Consider the following 23,292-nt stretch of genomic DNA (forward strand, 5'->3'; position numbering starts at 1 on the left):
TAAGTGGATTTTGAATATAACATAACAACTTAAGCTCAAAATTAATGAAATATTGAGGAATGTGTTGCAAATTGCAACAGAATACCGCATGTCAAATTTAAGCCAACTCTAACGAAAATTTCGGCTTGTAAGGACTCAAGAAGTCAAATCGGGATATCGGTTTATATGGGAACTATATCAGGTTATAGACCGATTTGAATCGTACTTGTCCAAGTTGTTGGAAGTCATAACAGAAAACTCTGCTCAAAATTTTAGCTGAAGCGGATAAAAATTGCGGCTTCCAGGGGCTAAAGATGTCAAATCGGGAGATCGGTTTATGTGGGAGCTATATCAGGTTATATACCGATTTGGACCGTACTAAGCGTAGTTGTTGGAAGTCATAACAGAACACTTAATGCAAAATTTCAGCCAAATCGGACAAAAATTGCGGCTTATAAAGGCTCCAGTATATGGGAGAGCTATTGGGTTGCCCAAAAAGTAATTGCGGATTTTTTTAAAGAAAGTAAATGCATTTTTAATAAAACTTAGAATGAACTTTAATCAAATATACTTTTTTTACACTTGTTTTCTAAAGCAAGCTAAAATTAACAGCTGATTACTGACAGAAGAAAGAATGCAATTACAGAGTCACAAGCTGTGAAAAAATTTGTCAACGCCGACTATATGAAAAATCCGAACCGTTATGTCCCATTTGCAATGCCCAATGACCTACATCAATCCCAGCACGGGATAGCCGTGTGCACCACATAAACTGGAATTTTGAGGTCCGATCTGTGTAGTGTTCTTTACTGTCACAAGAAGCTTAGCTGCGAGTCCGAAGGTTGCGGATAGTGGAAGGCTCCATACGAAGTAGCTGCAACGGCAGTCGGGGACAATCAGCGGAGTCTCAATGAGAGGTCGGGTAGCACCGGCTCAGTGCCTATGATGCTCGATATGACAAGGCGAGTTATTGGCGCCTTTAAATAACCAATGGCCACTCTGTTCCCGCGGCGATCAGTCCTTTGGACCGAAAAGAGTTTGGCCACCTCTACATGAAGATGTGGTTACGACAACAACAACAACCTACATCAAAAGTTAGTGTCGTGCAAAATTTCAAGCGGTTAGCATTACGCGTTCGACCGCTATCGTGATTTTGACAGACGGACTCAGAGTGTCGAGACAATCAAGAATGATGGTATAGAATGTTTACCTCCTAGTCAGAATGAGGTCCAAGTAGCAGTGACCCGACTAAAGAACAACAAGGCACCATGAGCCGACGGGTTACCCGCTGAACTATTTAAGACCGGAGGCGATACGCTGATAAGGCGTATGCATCAACTTATCTGCGCAATCTGGCATACCCGATGATTGGAACCTCAACATACTATGTCCCGTACGCAAGAAAGGAGACAAGACGGAATGTGCCAACTGCAGAGGAGCTACAGCCTTTGAAAGAATCGAAAGAGAGTCAGTGAAAATGGGTCTGGCAGTAAATGGAGATAAGACGAAATGGATGGTTTCAACTCCCGCAAATAAAGAAAATGGAGAAAGTTGGGAACCACAACTTTGAGGCAGTCAGTAACTTTATCTACCTCGGCACCGCCGTAACCGAAACGAATGACACCAGTTTTGAGATTAAGCGAAGAATAATACTGGCAAACAGATGCTACTTTGGACTAAGTAAGCAGTTTAGAAACAAGGCCCCCTCTCGACAGACGAAGATTACATTATACAAGACACTGATACTACCCGTGCTGTTATATGGTTCTGAAGCATGGGTACTTGTGAAAGCAGATGAGGCAGTGCTTGGAGTATTTGAGAGAAAGATTCTTCGTAAAATATATGGACCAGTTTGCGTTAATGGAGAATATAGGCGACGTATGAACCACGAGCTGTTTGACGACGATAGCACAGTTACACGATAGGATAGTTACACCCATTTGGCGATGGTCAGTAAATAACATTCAACCTAACCTAACTTAAAATGGCTATATCTGCTTAACTTAGTATTACGAAAACAAAAAAAAAAATTTGGATGGGGGTATACCATATTCGTCATTTTGTTTGTAACTACTCGAAATATTCGTTTGAGACCCCATAAAGTATATATATTCTTGATCGTCGCGACATTTTATGTCGATCTAGCCATGTCCGTCCGTCCGTCTGTCTGTCGAAAGCACGCTAACTTCCGAAGGAGTAAAGCTAGCCGCTTGAAATTTTGCACAAATACTTTTTATTAGTGTAGGTCGGTTGGGATTGTAAATGGGCCATATCGGTCCATGTTTTGATATAGCGGCCATATAAACCGATCTTGGGTCTTGACTTCTTGAGCCTCTAGAGTGCGCAATCCTTATCCAATTGGAATGAAATTTTGCACAACGTGTTTTGTTATGATATCCAACAACTGTAGGCCACCGTTGCGCAGAGGTAAGCATGTTTGCCTATGACGCTGAACGCCTGTGTTCGAATCCCGGCGAGACAATCAGAAAAAAATTTTTCAACGGTGATTTGTGAGGTACTAAGCCAAGTAAAACTTCTCTCTAAAGAGGTGTCGCACTGCGGCATGCCATTCGGACTCAGCTATAACAAGTAAAAAGGCGTTAAGTTCGGCCGGGCCGAACTTTGGATACCCACCACCCCGGGTATATATGTGAACAACCTTTCGTCAATATCCTGTGAAAAATGTATAACTTATGCCCAATAGCAGCTATATAGACATTTCAAACGATTTAGACCAAATGCTTATAAGTACAAGTCATTGTTCAACCGAGAGATTGGTCTATATAGCAGCTATATCCAAATGTGGTTCGATCTGAGACAAATTGAAGACCAACATCAAAGAGCCCAAAACACCTCACTGTCCCAAATTTCGGAGACATCGGACAATAAATGCGCTTTTTATGGGCCCAAAACCTTAAATCGAGAGATCGTCTATATGGCAGCTATATCCAAATCTGAACCGATCAGTGCCAAATTGAAGAAAGATGTCGAAGGGACTAAGGCAACTCACTGACCCAAATTTCAGCAAAATCGGATAATAAATGCGACTTTAATGGGCCTAAGACCCCAAATCTGAGGATCGGTCTATATGGCAGCCAAATTTGGACCGATCTGGGCCGAATTGACGGAGGAAGTCGAAGGGCTCAACGTAACTCATTGTCCCATATTTCAGCAAAATCGGATAATAAATGTAGCTTTTATGGGCCTAAGACCCTAAATCTGAGGATCGGTCTATATGGCAGCTATATCCAAATCTGGACCGATCTGGGCCAAAATGACGAAAGATGTCGAAGGGCTCAACACAACTCACTGTCCTAAATTTCAGCAAAATCTAATAATAAATGTGGCTTTTATGGGCCTAAGACTTTAAATCGGAGGATCGGTCTATATGGCTGCTTTATCCAAATTTGGACCGATCTGGGCCAAATTGACGGAGGATGTCGAAGGGCCTAACACAACTCACTGTCGCATATTTCAGCAAAATCGGATAATAAATATGGCTTTTATGGGCCTAAAACCCTAAATCGGAGGATCGATCTATATGACAGCTATATCCAAATCTGGACCGATCTGGGCCAAATTGACGAAGGATATCGGAGGGTCTAACACAACTCACTGTGCCAAATTTCACCAAAATCGGATAATAAATGTGGCTTTTATGGGCCTAAAACCCTAAATCGGAGGATCGGTCTATATGGGAGCTATATCCAAATTTGGACCGATCTGAGCCAAATTGACGAAGGATGTCGAAGGGTCTAACACGACTCACTGTCCCAAATTTCAGCAAAATCGGATAATAAATGTGGCTTTTATGGGCCTAAAACCCTAAATCGGAGGATCGGTCTATATGGGAGTTATATCCAAATCTGGACCGATCTGGGCTAAATTGACGAAGGATGTCGAAGGGCCTAACGCAACTCACTGTCCCAAATTTCAGCAAAATCGGATAATAAATGAGGCTATTATGGGCCTAAGACCCTAAATCGGCGGATCGGTCTATATGGGGGCTATATCAAGATATAGTCCGATATAGCCCATCTTCGAACTTAACCTGCTTATGGACAAAAAAAGAGTCTGTGCAAAATTTCAGCTCAATATCTCTATTTTTAAAGACTGTAGCGTGATTTCAACAGGCAGACGGACAGACAGACGGACATGTCTAGATCGTCTTAGATTTTTACGCTGATCAAGAATATATATACTTTATAGGGTCGGAAATGGATATTTCGATGTGTTGCAAACGGAATGACAAAATGAATATACCCCCATCCTTCGGTGGTGGGTATAAAAAGGTGGCCCCTTATCATTGAGCTTAAACTTGAATCGGACTGCACTCATTGATATGTGAGAAGTTTGCTCCTGTTCCTTAGTGGGATGTTAATGGGCAAAATTTGCATTTTATCCAACAACTGTGCCAAATAAGGTTCATAGCCTGATATAGCCGCCATATAAACCGCTCTGGGATCTTGACTTCTTGAGCCTCTAGAGGTCGCAATTAATATCCGATTTGCCTGAAATTTTGTACGACGGATCCTCTCATGACTGTCAACAAACGTGTTTATTATGGTCTGAATCGGTCCATAGCCTGATACAGCTCCCATATAAATCGATCTCTCCACCATATCGTGATATTGCTCTATAATAGCAGAGCAAACCTCGATCCATGGTGGGGCTATATAAGATTCGGCCCGGCCGAACTTAGCACGCTTTTACTTGTTTGTATTTGTTTTCGCTTATCTGTACCCGAATATTGTGATGCGCTTGATGGCATATTGATTTATGGTCACATTGGGCTTCAATTTTCTATTCCAGTCTCATATCGAACAACTGCCCAAGAGGCCAATTTCCAATTCCCGTTTTCAAACATAAACAATTGTATGGATGACTTGATTTGCCACCAAAATAAGCTGCAACATTGTCCTCCTCTCGCTTGTTTGGTGTATCAAGTGTCTATCATTTACCCCAAAATGTTTGGCAACCGTTCAACTTTATTGGAATATTTGATGGTGATGTTGATGTAATTTTTAATGGTTTTAATCTGTTCGAAAAGTGTTTTGCACATTTCGTTTTTTTGATGTTTCAACGGACAATTGCAACGGCTGTTGTAATTCGACACTTAATGGTCTGGCAATGGGGATGAGGGAAGCCAAAATGAACAACAACAGTAGTGGGGGGCATACATTCAATATTGCTGCCTGTGCTTTGGTGGCCATGGCCATAGATGTGGCGTTGGTAGTGGTGCTGGTGCTAATGTTGTGTGGTAGTACAAGTTTATGGCCAATTACAATTCCAATTCCGATTCAAGTTATAATTAAAAATTCCAATAACGAGCCAAGCCAAATAGGCCAACTACCATCTCTGCTTTACCATAAACCGGATACGGATACGTAGTGCTGGCAATGTGAGTAAAGCAAAACGTTTCCCATTCCAACCATGCAATTAAACATCAAAACAATTTTTTTTGTTTCATTTATTTAATTTTATTTTTGTTGTAATACTCTTATGCACCGAAATATAATTGGGAAGTGTTAATTTTTTTCATTTGTTCGCTTAATTGTTCTCATGATAATTTTTTGCTTATTGCTAAAAATGTTAAATATTACAATTCTCCACAAGATATATATGTATGTATGTGTGAGTGCAATATGGGCCTAATGTCTAAAACGGTTCGCTTATAAAAATATATACTCGTATATATAGACTTATTTTAATAGAATATGGAATTGTATTACAATGTTATTGCAATAATTCGTTGATGGTTTTCTGTAAACGCCAAATGCAGACCCAGATTAAGGAAGGCCGCCCAAGGATTGTTGTAGGGACTGCAAAATGCCAATAGGAATCTGTGGAAGATAAATAAGGAAAAGTAGATTAGAGAAGGCCATGAGAGCTTGAAGAAATTTGAAATTTAAATATTGAATACCAAATACCGTTGATTTGAGTTCCATATTGCCATAATCGGAACTGAAGTTCAGTTTAGGAGATCCTTTAGGGTGTACCCCCAAACACTTGGCTCCAAAATTGGATATAAAATCCGTTTTCTACTCTCAAACACCCTTAATTTGAGTCCTATATTGCCATAATGGGTCAATCAATCTGTTTGATTTATTTTTGAGAGAAAAAGCGCCTCCTAGACTTGAACACCAATTTTAATGTCATATTCGTAATCTACTCTGAAATACCTTTCATTTGGTGTCCCATATAGACATGATCGGCTAATATACCCATTTGGGGATACTTGGGGTTGGGGCGACCTCCTATTACTTGGACCTAATTTTGTATGCCATATTTGCAATCCACTGTCGAATACTTTTTATTTGAATATATCTGTTTCACGTCGAATATATCTGTTTAGAGGAGTTTTTGGATTGGGGATGCCCGCTGGGTACTTGCATCCAAATTTTAATACGATATTCGATTTCTAGTCTCCAATGGCTTTCATTTGAAACCCATCTTGTGCCTATCGGACCACCTTTGGTTTTGGGTGTCGTTGTTGGGTTAAGGGGGAGGTACCGCTCCCATCCGATATCTTAAAATTATATAGCCTATGTTTCCTTCCCGACAAACTTACACAATCTGTGAAAATTTTAAGAAAATCGGTTCAGCCAAACCGAGTCCCATATAGTCATGATGGGTCATATGCCAATTAAAAGCGTTTTTGGATGGTAGGGTGACCTCCTATACATCGATCTGATTTTATATGCCAGATTCGTAATCTACTCCCGAACACCTTTCATTTGAGGCCCATATTGACATGAACGTCCAATATGTCTGTTTGGGACGGGCCGATGGGTACTTAGACCCAAATTTTAATACCATATACGTATTTTGTTTTCCAATACCTTTCATTTGATACCCATATTGTCCTGATCGGTCTACTTTTGATTTTAGGTTGTGTTCTTGCATAACGGGAGAGGGTCCGCCTCCTTCCGAAATCAACAAACTATAAAGCGTATTTTTCCTTCCTGACCATATTCGCAATCTACTCCAGAATACCTTTCATTTGAGTCCCACATTGTCATGATCGTTCAAAAAACCTATTTTAGAGGGTTTTGGGGTTTGGGCGGCCCCCCAGTTACTTGGACCTAATTTTTAATATGAAACTCGTACTCTACTTCTGAATACCTTTCATTTGAGTCCCATATTGTCCCGACCGGTCCGCTTTTATTTTTGGGTAGTACTTTTGGGGTAAGGGGGAGGGTCCGCCCCCCTTCCGATTTCAAAAAATTATATAGTCTATTAAAATTTCAAGGTAATCGGTTCAGTCGCTTTTGAGCGTATACGGAACAAACAAACAAACAAACCGACAAACACAAATTCAATTTTATATATAAGAAGAAGATAACATGCTCACAGGGTCATATAGTCTGTTACCATTCCTATTGAAGTCAATGCACCTACCTTTCATATTTCGAGTTCCTATTGACTCCTATGAGGTGTAGAAGTACAGCACTTTTTATCAAACAACGCTTTAGGCTATGTATAACCAACACTGCCTGGGATATGGGACTTTGTAACAAGGATAGTGTCCGTAAATAGAAAACAAGTAAAAAGGCATTAAGTTCGACCGGGCCGAACTTTGGATACCCACCACTTGGGGTGTATATGTTAACCAGCTTTCGTCATAATCCGACAAAAAAGGCATCATTTATGAACCCATTGCACCTTTATTTAAAATGGTCTGATTTGGACCAAACTCGGCACGACGTCGAGTGGTCTTATAAATACAATCATTGTTCAAGTTGTTAACACAAAATATTGGTCAATATGGCGACTATATCGAAACATAGACCGATCTGAACCATAAAGGGTACATATGTCGAAAAGCCTAACATAGGTCACTATGCCAAATTTCAGCGAAATCGGCTAATAAGTGCGCTTTTTATGGGCGCAAGATCTTTAATCCGTAGATCGGTACATATGACAGCTATATCCAAATATAGACCGATCTGAACCATATAGGAAACGAATTCTAGAAAGCCTAACATAGGTTCTTGTGCCAAAATTTTGCGAAGTCGGGTAATAAATGCACCTTTTATGGCCGCAAGACCCTAAAACGGGAGATCGGTCTATATGGCAGCTATATCTAAATCTGGACCGATCTGGGCCAAACTGAAGAAGGATATCGAGTGGCCTAACAACTCACTGTCTCAAATTTCAGCAAAATAGGATAATAAATGTATCTTTTATGGGACTTAGTCCTTAACTCGCCAGATCGGTCTATTGGGGGCTATATCAATATATAGTCCGATATAGCCCACTTTTGATCAGATATCGGTTTATATGGGAGCTATATCAGGTTATAGACCGAATTGGATCGTACTTGGCACAGTTGTTGGAAGTCATAACAATACACTACATGGTCAATTTCAGCCAAATTGTACGAGAATTGCGGCTTCCAGGGTCTCAAGAAGTCAAATCGGGAGATCAGTTTATATGGGAGCTATATCTTAATCTGAACCGATATGGCCCATTTGCAATGCCCTGCGACCTACATTAATAGTAAGTATATGTGCAAAATTTCAAGCAGCCAGCTTTACGCGTTCGATCGCTATCTTGATTTGGACAGACAGACGGTCGGACGGACATGACTAGATCGGATAGCATCCTCTGCTATGGGAGCGATATATGTGGCCAGACACTGCAGATAGTATGCCGAGCGATATCCTTGCTCTCGGTACAGATGACGGCAGCTCTTAGGGTCTTATCGTTCTACCAGACTGTGGCGGAGCCCGCAGACCTTGGGACAGTCGGAATTGTTCCAATAGAACTACTGGCCATAAAGAGCGCCAGGTTCTACACCACGAAGTGCAACTTCCAGAGGGGACAGAGTGAGATTCAAACGGATCCTATACGGGTCATACGAGGGAACATTAACCAGAGTTGGCACAAATGTAGAAGAATAAGAGTTTGACCAGATGGACGCCACAACTAATGCCCGTCGTACTGATGTGGGGAGTTAGGAACCACTTATTAAGTTACACAGATGTTGATATGCCATGGTTACTTCCGCAAATATTCATGGAATGGGCAAATGCTCTTTTGGTGCAAGTGCATTTAGGAGGGGCTAAAAGTTGCAGACGATGTAGAAAACACATTTTTTTTTTAGTGAGAGCGATGGGTCGAAAGACTCAGGGAACTGGAAACAGCGAATGAGGACTTTTCAAAGGGGAAATTAGTCAAGAGGACGCTGGAGAGCGAGAATAACTGAAAGGCTGTGACGAGATACGCCAAACAAGCACTGCGCAATAAGAAGATTGGTTTTGGACACAGCGGTGTAGAGTATGAATGCCGAGGTCTGGACTTAAATACAACGAAGATGATAGGTATAAACACCAGATGGGGGGTCCCCTCGAAATAATGGGAATGTGGTTCCGAGGTGGAATTAATCCTCGAGGTGACACAGAGTGGGATTTTTGCCGGTACCGTTGGAAACAACGGAGTCCAGCATAAGGCAAGGGACGTGCAGTATACAGTCAGTGCATAACACTCGGCTTAAATGCCCCAACTTTGCCAATGATTCTTTTGCAGGTGTATAGGGCATATTTTTCGACTTCAAAGGCGAGTTTGATTGGATTCATGGCGTAGTGTACTCACGAGGTTAGGCGACATAGGTTGTCTGGAACATTCTTTTTGGTGTAGTTACTTCCATGATATAAGAACTAGCGTGTTTGGTGCTATCGATACGGTTTGGAAGGACATTGAGCAGGATTGCCCTGAGGGGTCTATCTGTGCCCCATATATATTTGGAATCTTATAATGGATTCTCTGTTGAGTGTTGAGATGTCTCGCTGAGTCCTTTAGAATCAGTGCATATGTGGATAACCTGTTTATCCTTGTTGAAGAAGATTCCTGATATGCGCTGAATACACGGGTTAACGGAGCTATCGTGTTGTTGTTGATGTCGCGCAGGACAAAGCCGTCACAATGTTGCTCAAGGGCACCTTCGTTGCGGCATCGTTTACCCATGATTCGATCTGGCGAATCTAGTAACAGAAATGTAGCGCTTGTAAAATATGAGGGAGTGACTGTTTCGGAGGAGCCCACCGTGGCGCAGAGGTAAACATTTTCGCCTATGACGCCGAACGCCTGGGTTTGAATCCTGGCGGGAAAATCAGAAACAATTGTCAGCGGTGATTATCCTCTTACTAGTGCTGCCTACATTTGTGAGGTATCCTTTACCAAATGGTGTCGCTATGCGGTACGCCGTTCGGACTCGTCATAAAAAACGTCTGTGACATCGAACGCCCACTGTGAACTTCACAAAAACTTTCAGTGGTGTTTATTCCCACTGAAAATTTGTGAGGTATCTTGCCATGTTAAAACTTCTCTACCAAGTGGTATTGCTATGCGGTACGCCATTTGGACTCGGCATAAAAAAGGTCTATGATGCCGAACGCCCGGCGTGAACATCCCAAAAATATTCAGTGGTGGGTATTCCCACTGAAAATTTGTGAGGAATCGTTATGCGGTACGCCGTTCGGACTCGGCAAAAAAGGGAGGCCCCTAGTCGTAGAGCTTAAAATCTTTGATCGGACTGCACTCATTGAAGTATCCTCTGATCCTTAATGGAATGCTCATGGGAAATTTAGTAGTAAACTGTTTCAGAGAGAAAGGTTTCCCTGGTCTATTATAATCCGCTGAAGGAAAATATGACTGGTGTAGCCGCAATGGTCAAGGGTGTTCCCAATTATGACTGGGGTCTTAGTCTTCATGCTGTTTGATCCTTATATAGTGGACTATTTGTTGCTTACACAACTTTTGGAGCACCTGCGTTGCATAGAATTGCTGTGACAGTCCTTAAAAGGAAGAAGATCCTCTCTTGACAGAGGTTGGCTGTGCTGACTTGCTTGCCTATGTGTAGGACTGTTTCGACAGATGCGCTACAGGTTTTGTGTTGGCGTGCCTCAGCTTGATTTGCTCCCGAGTTATATGGCTTTCTTGTACAGAGTAAGAAAGGGAATTCCATTAGTGAGCGAGGACTAACTCACTGCTTCTAAACTGCCAGACGGGAGTTTATGGTTCAAAACGTTTTTTTTGGAGCGTATAGATGAAAGGTGGAATACCAGATGTACGAACAGTAACGATGATCGGGTGACTTACGAATTTGTTGGTGACGCTACGTTACTACGGGAAAACCCTGACTTGGGTTTGGGCCTTAAGGGCGGTGTGCACCTCAAGCGCAATTTTCGGAAGTCCGGGTTTCATATTGACGGGACATGGCTCCTTCAATGTGGAAAAAATCAGATTTGTCCGACTGTTGGAGACCTGAGGTCTGGTGGTATGTACTGACAGAATGCCCGTACTATGCAGACATTATAGATTGAGCCGCGATGGGTATTAGCCAGGCGACGTGGGATTTCTGTAGGGCCTCTGAGGTCTATATGACGGTTACAAATCGGTCACCTTTCCACGGTAAGTATTTGGTAACAGATGGATGAGATTAAGTGAAGGCTTGAAAACACGTTAAAAATTCAAGACGAGGTATTGCTGCGCCTGCGCGACATAGCAATTTTGGACGGTACATGATATGTGGCTAACCACCTGCTTTGTCCATGTTGATGTTGCGCTGTTTTGTACTTCGTTGTTTTCCATTGCTCATCCGTGAGGGTGGCCGCTTTTATTGTTGAATCCCTATGGGAACCGATTTGTATTTTGAGCCTGGTGGGAGTGCTTTGTCTTGCTTGTGTTTTGTATGGCTTCGTGATCCATGTTATTTTGAGCATAGGTGTACTCTGTATGCTGGCTTATACTATATCGGTTTAGGGCTATTTCTACTTTTACAAATTTGACGGTGCATTTAATCTGGTAATGCCGTGTCAGTAGCCACGTGGATTTTGGTTTCTACCTATCAATGATGAGGCCCTTAGTGAAGCAACGTGGTGGGAGTGATTTAGATGAGTGATGGGCAGACCAACCACTTTGCGACGCGTTTCGTCATTTGGTTAGAATAACTCATCGGTCATATTAGGTGTGGAAGCTGACTTTAATCTGGTACTGCCGTGTCAGTACCCCCTGGGATTTTGGTTTCTACCTGTTAATGATGAGGCCCTTACTGAAGCAACGCGGTGATTGTGATTTAGATCAGTGATGGGCACTTTGGGATGCGTTTCGTCATTTGGATAGAATAACACATCGGCCATATTAGGTGTGGAGGCTTCAAGGTCCATACATTGGTAGGTCGTACTTATATCGAATATACCGCGAAAACCTGTCTACGATGTAAGCACGACACTATCAACAACCTCACACTTTTCACACTAGCTTTTCTTTTCCACCGCATGTATTTTCTTTGTAGTGATCGCTTTTTTCCCTATAAGACTATTTAGCTTTCATGGCAAATGCACACAAATGACATGTGTATGCCATGGAAGCTAAGTGGTCGATTTGAACTAACCTGTAAAGCTGAAAAAACTGTTCTGCCACTTGAATCTCTAACATTTGCACTGGTTTCATGTCCCTCTGCATCCAAAGATCCGGGAGCTATTAATTGACGTTTTTCCACTGATTTACGGATGTGCTGTGAAAAGAGAAAACCAAGAACAGGAAATCAAGTTAATTGTGAGTCGCTTTACAGCTTTTAAATTATAAAAAAAAACAATTATTGATTCTGTTATAAAGGGTGATTTTTTTGAGGTTAGGATTTTCATGCATTAGTATTTGACAGATCACGTGGGATTTCTGACATGGTGTCAAAGAGAAAGATGCTCAGTATGCTTTGACATTTCATCATGAATAGACTTACTAACGAGCAACGCTTGCAAATCATTGAATTTTATTACCAAAATCAGTGTTCGGTTCGAAATGTGTTCATTCACCGTAACGTTGCGTCCAACAGCATCTTTGAAAAAATACGGTCCAATGATTCCACCAGCGTACAAACCACACCAAACAGTGCATTTTTCGGGATGCATGGGCAGTTCTTGAACGGCTTCTGGTTGCTCTTCACTCCAAATGCGGCAATTTTGCTTATTTACGTAGCCATTCAACCAGAAATGAGCCTCATCGCTGAACAAAATTTGTCAAAATTTGAACACATTTCGAACCGAACACTGATTTTGGTAATAAAATTCAATGATTTGCAAGCGTTGCTCGTTAGTAAGTCTATTCATGATGAAATGGCAAAGCATACTGAGCATCTTTCTCTTTGACACCATGTCTGAAATCCCACGTGATCTGTCAAATACTAATGCATGAAAATCCTAACCTCAAAAAAATCACCCTTTATTTGTTTTATTTATCATTTTAAATTTTTTTTGGCTAGTAGTCCCTGGCATTTAGAATTTTAAGCATTTGTATGTGTTTGGGTATATAAATATATACGTCTCAGTGTGTGTGTGTGCTATTGGTTATTTTGTTTGGTGGCAATGTTGTCAAAACCACATTTTTCTGTAAATGTGAAAAATGTCACAGACACTCTGCATAATCTACTAAAAACAAGCCACAATTATGGTTTTTTTGCTCTAAATATTTTGTTTTTCATGCAGTTACCATAAATATGAAAATTGTGTGGGGTATTATAATCCTGTGTGCCGTTCATGTGTGCGTGCGTTGTCGGGTGAGTACATTTGTGGAAATACACATCCTTGGATGGTTTAAATCTATGGATGCAGTAGGTACCAGCAGGGGATATACTTCTATGTCATATGTCTGCATGTTCATACTTGTGTAACTTGTTGATATGAGTGTGAGTGTATGTGCAGAATTTTAATGGAAATGTTTGTGTGTGTGGGTGTGTGTGGGTTTTTTTCTCTAAAAAGCTACATTTACGTCAAAACCAAATAAATGTTGTCGAGTGTGTAAAACCATGCGTAGTGAAATAAACATTTTTATTTCATTTACTAATGCCAAAATCAGGTATATTAGGGTGGTGGGAGAATATTTTTAATCCTGAACGTTGAATAAAGTCTGGGCTAATAAATTTTTACATAATTGCAGTATAAGTAAAAATTGATCTAACATATTTATGGAGGCTATATTTAGATCTAAACAGATTTATACTTATTTTATTGGGCTTCGTCTTTAGGTCAAAATGTCACCATTGTCAAATTTCAAATTAATCTGAACAACATTGCGAGCTATACAAAAATACATAGAAGGACGGACATGCAGGCTGGTAAGAGGGACTAACAGACCGAAGGACAGGCAAAAACAGGCAGACAGGCAAATGAAAATACACAAATACACGGGCTGACATATGAACAGACGGACGGACATACTGGTAGGTGAACATAAAGTCGGGCAGACGAATAAATATATGGACAGACAAATAGTCAGACTGATAGTCAAGAAGACTAACAGACAAACAGACTAGTGAACATACAGACGGGCAGACGAATAAATATACGGACAGACAAATAGACAGACTGATAGTCAAGAAGACTAACAGACAAACAGACTGATAAGAAGGTAAACGGATACAGAGACAGACTGATGTACGGACCGATGGATAGACAGATGGACAAGTAGACGGAAATACAGACGGACGTACGGGCAGAACGACCGAAAAAATATGACGGCTATGGCTAAATCGAATATGGAAGTGATTCACGATATCGGTCGCGTAAAGGTAGCCGTTTGCAATTTTGTAAATGGGCCATAACGGATTTGGATATAGCTCCCATATAAGCCGATCTCCCGATTTGACATCTTGAGCCCATGGAAACCGCAATTTTTGTAAGATTTGGATGAAATTTTGCACATAGTTTTCTGTTATGACTTACAACAACTGAGTTAAGTACGGTCCGAAACGGTCAAGAACCTGATATAGCTCCCATATAAACCAATCTTCCGATTTGACTTCTGAAGCCACTGGAAGCCGCAATTTCCATACCATTTGGCTGAAATTTTGTATGTGGTATTCAAATCGGTCTATAACTTGATATAGCTCCCATGTAAACCGATCTCTCGATATGACTTCTGAGCCCCTGGTTGCCACAAATTTCGTCCGATTTGGCTGAAGTTTTCCATGTAATGTTCTGTTATGACCTCCAACAACTGTGTCAAATACGGTTCAAATCGGTCTATAACTTGATATAGCTCCCATATAAACCGATCTCCCGATTCGATTTCTTGAGCCTCTGGAAGCCACAAATTTCGTCCGATTTCGTTGAAATTCTGCACATAGTGTTCTCTTATAACTTCCAACAACTGTGCCAAGTACAGTCCAAATCGGTCTATAACCTGATATAGCTCCCATATAAACCGATCTCCCGATTTTACTTCTTGAGCCCTTAATACTCGCAATTTGTGTCCAATTTAGCTACAATTTTGCACATAGTGTTTTGTTATGACTTCCACCAACTCCGCCAAGCTCCCATATAAACCGTTCTTCCGATTTGACTTAACCCATTTGAGTATGAAGAGTCTGCCACTGCACAAAAACTGGACATTGAAAAGCTGCAAACACATCAGATGGCAAGGGTATACTCCACCCGACTGACCCAACTGCGCAGTGTCAATCCATTACCCACTCCATGGAAATCCGTACCTGGATACCAGAAGCCTCCCCCTTAGAAACCCATAGTACGACCAAGAGTGTCGAAATGCTACTAAAGTCAAGAATACGGCATATAGAGCAACCCAGCAATCAATAGCAATGCGCCAAATGAAGGAGAGGTATTGGAAGGAAGGACAAACGTCCATTCCTCAGACAGAAAAAGGAAATGAAAAGACGTGAGTGTGAGAATGAATTGAGATGTACAGAAGGCAATTTTTTCAGCTGCTAGTGCCCGACAAGGGCGGCGAAGAGGACACCGCAGAACCAATTCCGGATGATGGTATAGAATGTTTATCTCCTAGTCAGTATGAGGTCCAAGTAACAGTGACACGACTAAAGAACAACAAGGCAGCAGGAGCCTATGGGTTTCCCGCTGAACTATTTAAGACCATAGGTGACACACTGATAAGGCGTATGCATCAGGTGGTCTGCGCGATCTGGCTAGAGGAAAGCATTCCCGACTAATGGAACAAATATTCTGTCGCAGCCAAATAAAGTGAAGTAAAGTTTAAGCACTGCGATTGTGTTTTTATACCCACCACCATAGGACGGGTGTCATTCCGTTTGTAACACATTGAAATATTGGCCAAGACCAAGATCGCCGTTGGTCCATCCGTCCGTCCGTCTGTGGATAGCATGCAAACTTTCGAAGCAGTAATGCTAGGCGCTTGAAAATTTTTACAAATACTTCCTATTAGTGTAGGTCAGATGGGATTGTAAATGGGTCATATCATGGCACAGCCACTTCTCCTGATTTTTATCTAATTTTATCTAAATTTTATCAAAATTAAACATTAATTTAATTAAGATTTTGCCCAGAGACTTTTTCTATGACCTCTACCATACGTGCCTAGTATGGTCCGAATGGGTCCAAAACCTGATATAGCTCCCATATAAACCAATCTCCCGATTTGGCTTCTTGAGCCCCTATAATGGGGAATTCTTATCCGAATTGATTGAAATTTTCCACAATAGCCTCTACTATGGCCTCCAACATCCAAGCCAAGTATAGCGCAAATCGTTTCATGACTGGATATGGGATTATACGGGGCAAATTCCCAATGCGTAGGTATTTATTGGGTATGTACTCAAATTTGGACATGCGAATCGAGGGTTAGGCTATAATGGGTTAAGGCCATACCTGGTGCATTTATTATCCGATTTCACTGAAATTTGAAGCAGTGAGTTGTATTGACCCTCCTGATAGTAACAGCTAGCTAAAAGCAAGCTAAAAGTAACAGCTGATAACTGACAGAAGAAAGAATGCAATTACCGAGTCACAAGCTGTGAAAAAATTTGTCAACGCTGACTATATGAAAAAATCCGCAATTACTTTTTGGGCAACCCAATAGCATAAAATCTCTGCGGTACGCCGTTCGGACTCGGCTATAAAAAGAAGGTCCCTTATCACTGAGCCTAAAATTGTATCGGACAGGACAGATGGATTTGTGAGAAGTTTGTCCCAAATTTGCATTTTACTCATTGTTCTTTATATCTTATAGTTCCACCCTTATGTTAGATCTAATATGCCATTTTTGCGGTATATATATATATCTGCAGTAGCAAATTTATAAAGACCAACTGAAGCCTAACTGCATTTGGAAAAATAACACTATTTATACTATGTGGTTAACGAAATTAAATAAAATGTGTCACATATGTGTTGAAAGGTTTGCATAGCAAAACAAATGTTGTATGGCTTTCAAAATATTATCATATATAATTTAAGAATTTTGATAGAAAAATTATATGAACAAAATGTTCTAGTTTAATTAAAGTGAGAGGTTTTTTTTTAATTAAAAAAAATTAAACCCCATGAAGTTTGTTCTGGTCGAACTTTAAACAACTACCACCATTGATAGTTTAAAACAAGTAAAAGCGTGCTAAGTTCGGCCGGGCCGAATCTTATATACCCTCCACCATGGATCGCATTTGTCGAGTTCTTTTCCCGGCATCTCTTCTTAGGCAAAAAAGGATATAAGAAAAGAGTTGCTCTGCTATTAAAACGATATCAAGACATGGTCCGGTTCGGACCACAATTAAATTATATGTTGGAGACCTGTGTAAAATTTCAGCCAATTCGTATAAGAATTGCGCCCATTGGGGGCTCACGAAGTAAAATAGAGAGAACGATTTATATGGGATCTGTATCGGGCTATAGACCGATTCAGACCATAATAAACACGTATGTTGATGGTCATGAGAGGATCCATCGTACAAAATTTCAGGCATATCGGATAATAATTGCGACCTCTAGGGGTCAAGAAGTCAAGATCCCAGATCGGTTTATATGGCAGCTATATCAGGTTATGAACCGATTTGAACCTTATTTGACACAGTTGTTGAAAGTAAAAATAAAATACGTCATGCAAAATTTTAGCCAAATCGGATAGGAATTGCGCCCTCTAGAAGCTCAAGAAGTCAAATACCCAGATCTGTTTATATGACAGCTATATCAGGTTATGAACCGATTTGAACCATACTTGGCACAGTTGTTGGATATCATAACAAAACACGTCGTGCAAAAATTTCATTCCAATCGGATAAGAATTATGCCCTCTAGAGGCTCAAAAATTCAAGACCCAAGATCGGTTTATATGACAGCTATATCAGGTTATGGACCGATTTAAACCATACACAGTTGTTGGGTATCATAACAAAACACGTCGTGCGAAATTCCATTCTAATCGGATAAGAATTGCGCCCTCTAGAGGCTCAAGAAGTCAAGACCCCAGATCGGTTTATATGGCAGCTATATCAGGTTATGGACCGATTTCAACCATACTTGGCACAGTTGTTGGATATAACAACAAAACACGTCGTGCAAAATTTCATTTCAATCCGATAAGAATTGCGCACTCTAGAGGCTCAAGAAGTCAAGACCCTAGATCGGTTTATATGGCAGCTATATCAGGTTATGGACCGATTTGAACCATACTTGGCACAGTTGTTGGATATCATAACAAAACACGTCGTGCAAAAATTCATTCAAATCAGATAAGAATTGTGCCCTCAAGAGGCTCAAGAAGTCAAGACCCAAGATCGGTTTATATGACAGCTATATCAGGTTATGGACCGATTTGAACTATACTTGGCACAGTTGTTGGATATCACAACAAAACACGTCGTGCAAAATTTCATTCCAATCGGATAAGAATTGCGCACTCTAGAGGCTCAAGAAGTCAAGACCCAAGATCGGTTTATATGGCAGCTATATCAAAACATGGACCGATATGGCCCATTTACAATACCAACTGACCTACACTAATAAGAAGTATTTGTGCAAAATTTCAAGCGGCTAGCTTTACTCCTTCGGAAGTTAGCGTGCTTTCGACAGACAGACGGACGGACGGACGGACGGACAGACGGACGGACATAGCTAGATCGACATAAAATGTCGCGACGATCAAGAATATATATACTTTATGGGGTCTCAGACGAATATTTCGAGTAGTTACAAACAGAATGACGAAATTAGTATACCCCCCATCTTATGGTGGAGGGTATAAAAATGTTGTCGCAATTGGATAAAAATGAGCATTTGTTGTACCCAAGACGTTATATGGTTGGATCTGGACAATATCAAGTCAAGTATAACGATTTGGAGATTGGTCTATCATATCTGGCCCTGATGCCTTGAGGTCTAATTGAAACCACTGTTTCAAATTGGAGTGAAATAGGAGACAAAATACGCCTTTTATGGTTCTCAGTTTAGAGGTTCGAACTGCTAGTACAGTATAGTGTGTATCCAAATATGATCCCATATGAACCATTTTTGGCAAGTGACGTAAGGTGTCTTATCAATTTAAAACTCTTCTTTGGTATTTTTTTAATATTTCTACTCTTATACATATGTCCCGGACGTATTTGCTTTGAAAAAGCTCAATGCTCGCTTCAATACAGCTTAATTGCAATATCAACGGATATTTAAGTGATTGTGCGCAACCCGCCCCCATTTCCTAGCCAATGTAGTAGCGTCAGCTTTGATTTTTAGCCAAATTGAAAAAGCAACCAAAAACCACAGGACATACTAAACATCCTTTTACCTGTCTCCAGAGAATACGTGCATTTATCAGCCTTATCGTTTTGCATGAATGGTAAATACGAGTTTCATATGTTGTGCAAGAGCTTTTATATATCAAGGGTGCTCTCAAATTTCTAAGAACACTGCGAGAGAGTTGTGTATGTGTATGGTAAAGAGCTCAATGCACATCGGTTTATGAGGTTTGCGAACGAGCACCACCATATTCATAAACATATCTGCGGATCTGTGTGTGTGTGTGCAATGCCCTCTCAAAGCACCATGTTAGTGTGAATGATAGCTAGTGAATGCATTAACGAATATGCTAGTCTAGGGTTAATGGCTGTGGGTTTGCTTAGGATTTTCAGCGTAACACTTGCAATATGTGCATGGTTGAAGTTTGTTTGTCTGTGTTTAGGGTTCAATTCGAAATTGAAATTAAATTCTCGCTAAGAGTTTTGTTTCTCTACTAACATCAAATTGTGTCAATAACAACTCACACATAGACAGCAGCATTTGTAGAGTAAACACATTTTTGGTGTTCTTTGAATGGTGAATAAATGCCAATGATTATTTGAAAAGAGTAGCCAGAGTATTTGAAAGGAGTAGCCGAAGTTCATATGTTTCAACTTTGGTGCAAAGCTCTTAAAATGGAATTGTATGCCAACAGTTCAACTTCAAGTAAAACTGACATGGTATTGAAATTATTGGCGAGATTTTCGACAAATATTTGAAGACTTTTAATGGAGCACCCTTAAGAGTGAAAGGAGTTTTAAGTTCAGGTTAGCTTAGGTTTTAAGCGGCAGTCTGCCACCAGACTCACTTAGATGTTTTCGTCCATTGTGAGACGAACTTTGGATACACCACCGCATGGATTTATATTCTATACAAATTTCATTCAAGCGAGATCGCATCAAAAGCACACCTTTTATGAACTCATTAAGTCTAACTAAGAGATCGGTTTATATGGGGTTGTATCAAGATATAATCCGATATAGCCCGTTTTTTTCAGTCTGTCGTCGTAGTTACTCAAAATATTGGAAGAACTAATAAACCTTAAGTTAAGGGAGAATCTGACACTAAAGAACTTCAGTGGGCCACAATGCGATACCTCAAGGGTAAGTGGGTGAAGGCGAAACTCCAGGAAGTGATACGAGAAGTTGATACGTTTCGTCGACTGAAGGAATACGGCATGGCGGCGTTTCTGGATTTTTAAGGGACATTTTACAAAGCATAGTGGGATCGAATCAAAAAAAAAAAAAAAACAAGTAAAAGGGTGCTAAGTTCGGCCGGGCTGAATCTTGGGAACCCACCACTATGGATACTGCTAAAATATGGGAGCTATATCACGCTATAGACCGATTCAGACCGTACTTGGCACAGTTGTTGGTCTTAACATAACACTATGTGCAAAATTTCAGCCAAATCGGAAGATAATTGAGACTTCCAGGGGCTCAAATCGGGGGATCGGTTTATATGGGAGCTATATCAGGTTATACACAGATTTGGACCGTACTTGGTAAAGTTGTTGGAAGTCAAGCAGAACACAATGTGAAAAATTGTAGCCAAATCGAATGAATTGTGAGGCTTTCAGGGGCTTAAGAAGTCAAATCGGGAGATCGGTTTATATGGGAGCTATATCAGGTTATAGATCGATTTGGACCGTACTTTACACAGTTGTTGAAAGTGATAACGAAACACTACGTTCAATATTTCAGCCAAATCTGACAAAAATTGGGGCCTCCAGGGGCTCAGGAAGTCAAATCGGGAGATCGGTTTATAGGGAAGCTATATCGGGTTCTTTACCGATTTTGACCGTACTTCACACAATTATTGGAGGTCATAACAGAACACCGCATGCAAAGTTTCAGCCAAATGGGGTGAAAATTGCGGCTTCCAGGGGCTTAAGGAGAAGTCAAATCGGTAGATCGGTTTATATGGGAGCTATATCCGAATCTAAACCGATATGGCCCATTTGCAATCCCCAACAACCTACATGAGTATATAGTATCTGGCCAAATTTCAAGTGGTTTAGCTTTACTCGTTCGACCGGTAGCGTGATGTCGACAGACAGACGGACGGTAATGGCTAGTTTGACTTGGGAGTCTCAAAGGAACTCACTGTTTCAAATTTCAGCGAAATCGGGTAATAAATGAAGTTTTTATGGGCTTCAGACCCCGTATCAGCAGATCGGTCTATATGGCAGCTATATCTAAAAGCAGTCCGATCTGAACCATATTTGAGTCTAATGACGGGAGGCTTAAAACAACTCACTGTTTCAAACATTGGTAAAATCGGGTATTAAATAAAGCTTTTATGGGCTTTAGACCCTTAACCGACAGATCGGTCTATATGGCAGGTATATCTAAATACAGTCCGATCTGAACCATATTAAAGTCACCTATCGAAAGGCTTAAAACAACTCACCGTTTAATATGTCAGTGTAATCGGATAATAAACGCAGCTTTTATGGCCTTCAGACACTTAACCGGCAGATCGGTCTATATGGCAGTTATATCCAAATATAGACCGATCTGAACCATATTAAGATCGGATGTCGGGAGGCTTAAAATTTTTTGCAAGTTTTGCCCAATAACAATCCAGTAAGGAACAGGGCCAAACTTCTCACATATCACTGAGTGCAGTCCGATTCAAGTTTAATCTCAATGATAAGGGGCCTCCTTTTTATAGCCGAGTCCGAACGGCATGCCGCAGTGCGACACCTCTTCGGAGGGGAAAACCACTGCTGAAGCATTTTTTTATACCCTCCACCATAAGATTGGGGGTATACTAATTTCGTCATTCTGTTTGTAACTATTCGAAATATTCGTCTGAGACCCCATAAAGTATATATATTCTTGATCGTCGTAACATTTTATGCCGATCTAGCCATGTCCGTCCGTCTGTCCGTCCGTCCGTCCGTCTGTTTGTCGAAAGCACGCTAACTTCCGAAGGAGTAAAGCTAGCCGCTTGAAATTTTGCACAAATACTTCTTATTAGTGTAGGTCGGTTGGTATTCTAAATGGGCCATATCGGTCCATGTTTTGATATAGCTGCCATATAAACCGATCTTGGGTCTTGACTTCTTGAGCCTCTAGAGTGCGCAATTCTTATCCGATTGGAATGAAATTTTGCACGACGTGTGCGATGATATCCAACAACTGTGCCAAGTATGATTCAAATCGGTCCATAACCTGATATAGCTGTCATATAAACCGATCTTGGGTCTTGACTTCTTCAGCCTCTAGAGGGCGCAATTCTTATCCGTTTTGAATGAATTTTTGCACGTAGTATTTTGTTATGATATCCAACAACTGCGCCAAGAATGGTTCAAATCGGTCTATAACCTGATATAGCTGTCATATAAACCGATCTTGGGTCTTGACTTCTTGAGCCTCTAGAGGGCGCAATTCTCATCCAATTTGAATGAATTTTGGCACGACGTGTTTTGTTATGATATCCAACAACTGTGCCAAGTATGGTTCAAATCGGTTCATAACCTGATATAGCTGCCATATAAACCGATCTGGGATCTTGACTTCTTGAGCCTCTAGAGGTCGCAATTATTATCCGATTTGCCTGAAATTTTGTACGACGGATTCTCTCATGACCATCAACATACGTGTTTATTATGGTCTGAATCGGACTATAGCCCGATACAGCTCCCATATAAATCGATCTCTCTATTTTACTTCTTGAGCTCCCAAAGGGCGCAATTCTTATTCGAATTGGCTGACATTTTACACAGGCCTCCAACATATAATTTAATTGTGGTCCAAACCGGACCATATCT

The 23,292-nt window shown here is 40.8% G+C and overlaps 1 protein-coding gene across 2 annotated transcripts in view; it reads right to left on the reverse strand.

The window, feature by feature from the left end:
- Nucleotides 1-5,670: 5,670 nt before the first annotated feature.
- LOC106080750 (uncharacterized) overlaps nucleotides 5,671-23,292 on the reverse strand; it is a 98,549-nt gene continuing 80,927 nt past the window's right edge. The window contains exons 4-5 of one of the 2 annotated variants that reach the window (XM_059370117.1): nucleotides 12,377-12,499; nucleotides 5,671-5,822 (exon numbers count right to left, since the gene is read on the reverse strand). In XM_059370117.1, the coding sequence (XP_059226100.1) occupies nucleotides 5,769-5,822; nucleotides 12,377-12,499 (177 nt within the window). In that variant the 3' untranslated portion in view covers nucleotides 5,671-5,768. The remainder of the gene's footprint in view (nucleotides 5,823-12,376; nucleotides 12,500-23,292) is intronic. The other variant, XM_013242274.2, reaches the window with a different exon arrangement.

Source organism: Stomoxys calcitrans, chromosome 5, assembly GCF_963082655.1.
Source record: "Stomoxys calcitrans chromosome 5, idStoCalc2.1, whole genome shotgun sequence".
NCBI classification, from domain to species: domain Eukaryota; kingdom Metazoa; phylum Arthropoda; class Insecta; order Diptera; family Muscidae; genus Stomoxys; species Stomoxys calcitrans.